This window comes from Theobroma cacao, chromosome 1 (assembly GCF_000208745.1).
Source record: "Theobroma cacao cultivar B97-61/B2 chromosome 1, Criollo_cocoa_genome_V2, whole genome shotgun sequence".
Taxonomy (NCBI): Eukaryota; Viridiplantae; Streptophyta; class Magnoliopsida; order Malvales; family Malvaceae; genus Theobroma; species Theobroma cacao.
Window position 1 is genome coordinate 30814135 of NC_030850.1, and position 10071 is coordinate 30824205.

Below are 10071 nucleotides of genomic sequence, written 5' to 3' on the forward strand. Positions count from 1 at the left end.
GGAGCGGTGCTTCAATATTTTTCTTTAAAGAAAACCCTAACTCATACCAATAATGGAAATTTACCTGTCATCGTGTCTCATAAAAATTGACTAATTTACATTATTACTTATCACGTCATTTAGAATAACCTTTACCTTTTTATAATATATGTATACATATATGCACAAACGCACACTTAACTATACATCTATATAATAGCGAATTAGTAATTAGAAGCGACGTGTCTGAGTTTAACGGGATATAATTAGTTTTCTCTTTGTAAAGATGACTGATAAAATAGGAATTGATTCAGATAGAGAAGATCATAGCTACAGCTTTGCAGGCGCTGGTGGTGTCTCAGGAGAGGATGGCATCGTGAAGGAACAAGATCAGTTGCTTCCGATCGCTAACGTTGGGCGAATCATGAAGCAGATTCTACCTCCTAACGCAAAGATCTCCAAAGAAGCTAAAGAAACCATGCAAGAATGTGTATCCGAGTTTATTAGCTTTGTCACTGGAGAAGCATCTGACAAGTGTCACAAGGAAAAGCGTAAAACTGTTAATGGGGATGACATTTGTTGGGCACTTGCAACTCTAGGGTTTGATAACTACGCTGAGCAATTAAAAAGGTATTTGCATAGGTATAGGGATCAGGAAGGAGAAAGAGTTAACCAGAACAGGGCTGGCAACCATGAAGAAAAGCAAGAAACATCAAATTACAGAAGTGAACTGCCAAGGAGATCTGCAGTTCCCTCAAACCCATTGAAGTTCAATGCTATTGACAGGAGCAGCTCTCTCTCCAGGCCGTTTTGAAAGATATAAAGCATGGTAATTGTTTCCAGACTTGAAGTTACATTAAATTAGTTCTCTATATGTTTTTGATGAAATAGGTATGATCATAACGCAGCGGGCTTGGAGTTGGGGGGTGTTAAATGTGGTAGATTTTTTACCTTTCTGCTTGTGAGGCTTCAAATCTTCACTTTGTCCTCTGATTGATTAATATCTGCTTAAGAAGTATGAGAATTGAAGCTAGTTCTTGTATGTTTCCTCCTTGAATTATGAGTTTTTATTGCACGTATTTAATTTGTTAGACAACCAGTAGCCTATCTGAGTTCATAATTGGGAATTTATGTATGAAAATTTAGGGTTTGGTTTATGCTCACTAGACCTTGCTAATATGATTTACTCAATGTCGATTTTAAGCTGAATTCCTTAACTGTTTTGAGTGATATTCACCAGTACCGGATAGTGAAGACTATTTTCAGGGAAAATCAAAACTTAGAAAACTTATTATGTTTTATTTGATGCATATATATATAGAATGTGAATTGTAAGGAATACAGTCAAGATTGTAAGGGTTTTCATCTTTTCCCTATGTTTTGTATTCCGAGGACTTTATACTGAGGTTTGTGCTTTCTACCGCGATTCAGATCTAATCACCAAATCCTTTTTTCTTTGTTATGTGGATAATTATCAATTAATTTATCGCATTTCCTAACTGACCTAGCAGTCTAGCTAGTAAAACTAAACTTTATACTCTTCAAGCTTGTTTTCCCAATCTGTGCTTACAGTTGAAATGAATGAATAGTTTTGACTAAAGCCCTCTCTTCTTTTGGCCTCTCCCTCAGTCCAACATTAGAACTAGCTAAGACATGCACATGCCCTCCTAGTCTTCTGCTCTGAGGCATATATTACTCCGAGACCAAGTTACCCTTTGAAAATGAAGTAGTGAATCCGGCCGCATCCGCAGCTTTTTTCATTTCTTCATTTACCCTTTCAAAATGGTCATAGTTATCCAAGGCTAGGGTTTCTCTCTGAAACTCCTAGATCCTGGGACCACAGTTTAGTATCTGTATTTGGACATTTTTCTGTTTTGTCGTGAAAATCCCCACCAGGTCTCGATCATTGTGCCATTTTTATTTTTTATCAAGGTACATTATTCAAATGGATGTTGAACAGGTTTCCTGCAACTGAGGATGATTCAAAGTCAAGGTTTTTTGGAACTTCTGTTTATAGGTTGTTGGCAGATGCAGACAATGAATTAGAGAAATTAAAATATCTGTCTTTTTCTAGGATTGAACTTCTTGTTTAACCGTTTGAAAGATACTGTCTGAGGGAAAAAACGAAAGAAAAAGCTACTGTTTGATTCTTTCTCTTGATAATTTAAGAGAGAATAGAGAGGATGATACAAGGATTTCAGACAGGCAACAAATTGTGAAAACCTAGACACAACCCAGTGAGCTATACACACTTCATTTTGCTTTAGTTTGTAAAGGAATTTTCTCCTTTATAAAATGGGTAATTGTCAGTTTCATTGTCCTTTGATTAATTAGATTTATAGAGCGGGAATCTAACATCTATATTGACGTATAAAAGTTCTCCTCCTTCGCTTTGTATCCATGTAAAGGGTCACCACTCACCTGGTTGGAGATGAACCCAAATGAACAGCCAAAAAGTAACTTATAAAAGAGGAAATACATAGGAGTGAAAGAGACCATGGATAGGAGAGATATAAGAGAGGCCAGGAAAATGGATAGATTTATACATTTTGACTTAATGATTTTATTTACAATTTTATCTTTAATCTCTTTCTTTCTCTCTATTTTCTGTCTTTTATTATATCAAACATAAGGACCTCTCCTTCATTTTTTTCTTTCCCTCTGTTTCCCATCTTTTATATCAAACACAATGAAGGGAAAACAACTTTGCTTTCTCCCTGTCATTTTTTCTTTCATCACCTTTTGGCCTTCCCTCTCCTTCCTTGCTACGATACATAGTTGATGCTTACCTAATTGGGAGAAAACTGCCTTCCTTGCTTGATCGGAAAACATATCTCCCACAATTAGTTAGTTAGTACAATCACCAATATAAGATTCATTAAAATAATATATGAAATTCACATTTAGAAATGATAGATCTCTAAATAATTTTTTATTATAATTAAATAATTATAGAATAATACTCCTGCTTAATCCATTTATCGGTAAATCCTAATTCATGAGTCCTGCTTGTCACATCTAGCATCTAGGCATAACAAGACGTGTACCAATGTGCAAGAAGTAATATGCTGGAGTTGGTGAGATAGACACTCGTTTAATTTTCTAGATAAGCAAGGAATTTTTACGGGCCACCTTTAATTTTTCTATCATAATCATTATCCATATCGATTAATTTAATTTCTCATCCACCAAAATTGAAGTAATGAATTAAGCAACATCACACAAAATTTTTATGCATTTCTAACCTTTTTGGCTTTTTCATGTGAAAGGTTAGAGTAGCTCAAGTGTCTTGCGATGCTTTACTTGAATTCCTCAGGGTCGTACATGGCAAAAGCCTTAGGTGCTTTATGCAATTCCTAAGTCTAATTTTCTTTTTATGAGAAATATTTTCATGATAGAATTACCCTCAAATCGATCACTGGTTGAAAATCTCTATCCTAGTCAAGGAGGATAGTTCGTTTAAAAGTTCAATGTAATTATATATATATATGGCAATGTGTTCATATATGAATAATTTCATATAAATGCAGTGAGTTCATTGGGTTCATATATATATATATATATAGACTATCTACAACTTTATACTGAGACAATATATGGGAAGAAATGTAATGCAATTTTTTCTTTTTATATTAAAAAGAAATATAAAGCAATTTCTTTAATTTTGGGATAAATAATAGTATAATGCAATTCCATTTAGTATAACGCAATTTACTTTTCAAAAAAATTTAGTGTTTTGGCTACCAGATTGAATCCTAGCTAGGGTAACACAAAAAGTTAAAAGTTTATATATATAAATAGAAAATCAGAGGTAATTAGATATATGTTGATTTTCTACATAAAAATAAAAAAGGCAATATTACAGACCGTTGAGTACAAATTGAGCTATCTTTTATTCTTCTTAATTTCCCATGGAATCCATATGATTATTAAGAAAAATAGTGTAATGAAATCATGAGAGTTTTACATTCATAATACCGGCGCTTACAAATTAAAGAATACATGCTAAAAGCAATGCAGTCTGTTTTTTTCTTTACAAGGTAGAATAATTCCCCGCAACCTATATTTCCGAGTCAGAGTTTAGGAAAGCCTTGTAGTGCTGTATTTCTATAGCTCTAAAAATGCAGCAACAATACTTTCAAACCCATCCAATTCTTCATAATATATTCTACAGCTCGTAAGTCATACCAACCTTAAGCATGCGCCTGTGAGGAACATCAAACACTTTTTCATCACTTTGTCTCAAATTTTTCTTCAGGAAATTAAATCCATTAAAATCCTCTTCCCTGTTCCAGCTCCTTTGCTTGCGATCACCTCACTCTCACCAATCAAGTGAACAACACCAGCTTGCCATGCTTTATCTACTGTATTGATTTCTTTCTCCACTATCTCTTGCCAATCCTCTTCAACTTGCCTCACGTTGTCTTCTCCATCCTCCTTGTTATCTAGTCCGTTATCCCATTCCTCACCCCTTGTAGCAGTACTCTTTCTATTGCTGACTAGTACATGAGACAACCGTACATTTTCTTTGATAAACTCTTTCAGCCCTTCAACTAAAGTCCACTCAAAAGATTCTTGTTCATTTCGAATATCTGCATATCCATATCTAACAACACAACGAAAGACATTTAACTCCTTGGGTTCCACTCTTCTAAAAAGAAATCGTTCTTCAGCTGCTACCTTGCTAATCGGTAGAGATTTGATAGAGACAAAAACCAGGACTGAAAGCAGTGCTGGTACATTTGCCACATAATGCTCATATATGGGTGGAATACAATGGACAAGCTCTGAGTAAAACATTGCAAGTCCAGGAATTCTACACAAGCTTGTGTCCGCAGTAATTTCCCTTAACCTTTCAACAGAAATTTTGTGATCAAGCTCAAAATTGTACCTTTTTCGGTATACATTCTTCCAAACATACATCATAGTCATTAGGCCTGCTGCAAAAGCTAAGGGCAAGTATCCTCCTTGATCAAATTTGTAGAGAACAGAGCTCAAATAAACTAACTCCACAGAGCCAATGACAAGAATATAGGCGATAACCAAAAGTATGCTGGTTTTCCAAATCATTATCATGAGAAGAACCAACAACGATGATGTTGGAGTCATTACAAACACCACCGCGATCCCTGTACGTAGTTATTTCTCATTAATGTTAATGCTTAAGTTCAGGTAATTAGAAGACTGACCAATATGAAATAAGATACATAATTGCATCAATGTTAATCAAATATAGGTAAAAAAGCATAAGCAGAGTTGTGAGAGTTACCATATGCATCGCCAATCTTTTCAGTGGTCCTGACTCCAACAGTAACCCCTAGACAAGCCAGCATCAGTAGGTAATTCACCTCAGGAATATAAACTTGTCCTTCATATCTGGCTGATGTATGAACAACTTTGACACGAGGAAAACACCCCAATGAGAGTGACTGCTGGATTATAGAGAACGCCCCTGAAATCATTCTTGACTTGCTATAATTGCAGCCGCCACAGCTAGCACAAACATTGGCCAATACAGAGGGCCTGCAATATCACAACCAGACACCTTAATAAGAAATACATCGTACAAAGGAGAATAAAATGGGGAATCCCTGTGCTCGACTTTTGTTTTTCACCTGGAATTGATTTGGAAAAAGGCATCAGAAACAAAATTTTCATGTTTACGAAGGAAGGAGAATTGTCCAGTATAGGCCAGTATCAGAGCTGGGTAGGTCACGGTGCATATGCTTATTTGTATGGAACGAACTGTGAAATGGCCAACATCAGCAAACAATGCTTCAGTCCCTGCATCAAAGTGTAAGTTTGTAACCAATATTTAACAGTTCTTTCAATAGGAAGAGTTAAATTGAATAAGGGAGCAAAATTTTGGAACCTGTTATGGCAAGAACGATCCCACCTAGGGAGACCCATGCATCCTTTTTGTTCCTCCTAAAGTAATCTACAGTGTATTTTTGGGTTTATTGGCTTTAATGACTATTGGATCATATTTGATTAAGTTGTAAACTCCAATTCCACCAAAGAATGCAAACCAAACACAAAGTGTAGGAGCAAATGTGTAGCCCACTTTATCAGTTCCAAATCTTTGAACTATGAAGAGGCAGACCCAGATAGCTACCGATATCCAAACAATCCTATCTGTTTACACCAAATGATGTTATTGTGAGCAGCTTGCTTTTTGTTTCAAGAAAAGCAAAAAAAAAAAAAAATGAGATCAGTTTATTTTCAATTTCATGGCATTAAAATAATTTACCTTCTGTCATTGCAGCTGTAGCTTCCTTGATGCCACCCACAGCTGACAAAACTGCAATCAAGTGTTTAAGAAAATGTAAAATATACTGCTTCTTAAAAATTGATTTCTAATTGGTAAAACAAGTAAGTTACGACGGAAATGAATAGAACAATTAAAAATTAGCAAACTTGAGATACAGGGGGTGAGGACACCATCACCAATGACCATGGGTGTGCCAAGCATTGTGATGGTCAAGAGAAAAAGTTTGGCAAACTGGCTGTTCTCCAACTTGGACTTGATTTTTGATGCTCTTTTAAGGCCTTCGGTGGGCAATTCCAATTGGAAATTGGATACACCACGATCCTCTGCTTGTTGACTTGGGATCAAACCCATCCTCGCACATCGGCATATAAGCGAGTACAGGGCAAATGTTCCCCCTGAAGGACATCAACTACATAATTGTTCTCATCCATTCAACTTGCTGAAAGTGAGATTGTATCCTCTATTTGTCATAAGACTTTACTTGCTAAATTAGCTAATCCTGGATGTGAACCTGGTTCTTTTACAAGAATGATGTAACTCTCCCTCCACCATTGTTAGAGTGGTAATATTGCGGCCCGCATTAGGGTGTCTTACTGGGAGTGACCAAAGTTCAACATGCTAATGAAGAAGGTGGTTTGTTTAATTAGGCCCGTTTGACAGGGAGTGCTTGCTTATATTACCTCAGAATACTACCATTCATTGAAATTCTTATTAATGGTAACTAAGATGTGAGAAGCAATTTAATTTATTGGTGATGGTTTTATTACAAGTACTATTTGTAATAGTAAAGCATGAGAGGAACAGTAAATTGGAGGAAAAAGATTAATGGCAGAACACACTACATTCCATATACTAGTCTTTTCAAGGAAAAATGAAACAAAGTAGTCGTTGAGAAAGTTTCCTCGTTAAAAAAATATATTAAAAGTTTCTTCTTTTTAATTTTATTGGTGAGAAATTTTTTCTTAACCTACAATTGGATGACTATTAATTAAGAATTGTTATAGACATGGGCGGACCCATGTTCATGAGAGTAGTGTCACATGGCATCACTCAATTAAAAAAAAGTTATTTATTATATTATTTTTTCAGAATTTTTTATTTTTAATAATATTATGAACCCATTTATTTTTTTATAATTTTGTAGGAAGTGGGGACAAAAGGTAGATTTTATTAAAAAATTTAGATATTAATAATATTTAAATATTTTTAAAAAATAATATTTAATTATTATAAACAAATTATATATTAATATTTAAATTCTACATAGAAATATAAAAAAATTTCTTTCTATAATTTAAGATTTTATTAAAAAAGTTAAAACCTAAACTACTTTTCTTCTTAAAAAATTCAAGTCTTACTCTTAAGACCTATAATGATTTTTCTCTTTTTGATCCTTGGTTGTGTTTTTCACTATTTCAAAACAACTCAACTAGATTTCTGTTGTAAGTAATTTTTAATCCAAGTTAAATTTTTAAATATTTCATGTCTAAATATTTTTGATTAATTTAATAGTTTTGATTCATAATTATAAAGCACAAGGCTACGTAATCAAATGAGTGGTGAGTGGATGAATAATTAATTAGTGATATATATTGAAAAAGATATATTTGATAGTATTTCTACTGATACTATCATATAACGTTTTCAAAATATGAAAAATCGTCTTGAACAATTATAATTCTTTTAGATATTTTTACTTTGAAGTATTAAATGAATGTATTCAATTTACACTTTCTTTAATTTAATGTTAAGACTTTTACTTTATAAATTTTAATATATTTATTTTTTAATTATATTTTAATTATGACATTACTTAAAAAAATTTTTGAATCCGTCCCTACGTACTTATAGATATGACAACCCAATTTCATGGTCATGTATAGTTGAATGAATGTTTAAAAAAGATTGGGTTAACAGATACGTGTAGATATTGATTAAGGGTAGTGTTTTCTATTCTTTTATTCTAATTACTCTTTTATGGAATATAAATATCCAATTCAGTTGCCACGGCTTTTAAATTGAAAACGCTGTGCTCAGGGTATTAAGAAAAAGAGCTTAGCAACGCAACTAGTAAATTTCCAACTTCATGGATTACACATGCTCAGACAGAAAAATATTTTTAATTAATTGATTAATTAATTACAATTATCATAATTTCTATTTGGCTAACTAATAAAGAAAAGATCCACTTTGGTATCTATCGTAAAAGTCAAATTTCTAACCTCGACAAGTTCATAAATAATCTATCTTTAAAGACCCTGCTACATGGTGTTTACATTATATTTGCTAATAGTTTTTGTTTTAGAAAAAAAAAAGGAAAAGAAAAAGAATGGAGCATGTTCACTAAGCAATTACTGTTCTTTTCGTAGGAAACAGCTTTGGTATATGGATGGGTGCAATCATGCAATATTTTACTATTAAATAGAGAGACAAGAGCATGCTTCTTGGATCTTAATAAATTAATTAGTAGTAATCTTAATCTTACGTACCTTCACCATTATCATTGGCTTGTAGGACGATGAAGACGAATTTGATCTAAGGGATGAGAGTGATGGTGTACAAGATCAAAGAAAGAACTCCGAATATGTCATCCCTGTGATTTATACCTTTGGCAAAGGTGCCTGCATAAACATAAAGAGGCGGTGTACCTATATCTCCATACACTACTCCAATGCTCTGGAATGCTAGTTGCAGGATCACCGACCATTCCACAACCTTTACATTGCATTGAACAAATGATTCAATGATCTAAAATAATAATCTCAGCAATACATATTAGGTTTGTCCTCCCAAGGTAAACGAAAGAAGAGGCAGCGTGCGGTATAGACCTGAGAGACACGGTCATAATGGCTTGAAATTACCTTGGCGGATTCCAAGTCCAGGGAATCGTATCTGCGCAGGCACTTATGCCCTGGGTGTTTTTTCCCGTTAGAAACTTCCTCATGGGTGTCTTTTGATTCGACTTCCTGATCCTCGCCGGTTTCTTGAATAGGGTGCTGTTCAAAAACGCTAGACATTTTGCTTGGACCCAGATATAAACAACAAAAGAGAGCTCAAGGTTTTTTATATATGAAAATATAAAAATCAAGGAAAGCCAATTCCAAGCCCCTGTTTCTCTGACAGACAAAAGGGTTAGCAGTAGGAAAGGGTCATGGAGTGTGTGAAAACTGAAGAGTCATAGCTCTCAAATGTGAGGGCGGGGATGGAATTATGTAGTTTCCTGTTATAACAACTCTTGAAAAGGCAATCCAGCATATTCATTTGACTTGTCCAAATAATTTTGGGAAATTCCAAGAATTAGATTCTAACATGTCAAAATAATATTAAAACTAGATAGGAAAAGAGGATTTTCTTTCTTTCTTTCCTTTTTTTTTTTTTTTTAATGTGATGGTAGTTGTTGAGATCTATACATTAGAAACTAGGATACAAAATTTGTGCTAAGTTGTCAGACAGGATCTATGAAGTTGCTTAGTACTGTATGCTTGTATTAGTTGGATAAAGAGAAAAAAAATCACAACTTACTATTTATATGTTCAGGAAAAGAGAAAAGTGTAAATTATTACTAAATTACAATTATAACCTTAATCATTGAATTACAACAATACCCTTTAGCTCTAACAAATCGGGCAACATAATAAACACCCCTCAATAAAACTTTTAATATTCTTCTTGTTTCAAAATGCATTCTTGGCTTTATGACTTTTTATTACTATTAGTCAATAGTTATTTATAAATATAAAAAGTCATAATAGAATATTATTATTTAATTTTTTTTATTTTTTATTTTAAATTATGAGTCTTTTTAATTGTTAATAAAATAA

The 10071-nt window shown here is 33.6% G+C and overlaps 1 protein-coding gene and 1 pseudogene across 1 annotated transcript; one reads left to right on the forward strand and one right to left on the reverse strand.

Annotated features, from left to right (window-relative positions):
• LOC18613506 (nuclear transcription factor Y subunit B-4) lies at positions 230-2243 on the forward strand. Its single transcript, XM_007050775.2, has 2 exons — positions 230-808; positions 1940-2243. Exon 1 carries the CDS (start codon positions 266-268, stop codon positions 791-793), a length of 528 nt encoding a protein of 175 aa, XP_007050837.2. The 5' UTR covers positions 230-265; the 3' UTR covers positions 794-808; positions 1940-2243.
• Positions 4148-9267, reverse strand: LOC18613507 (annotated as a pseudogene).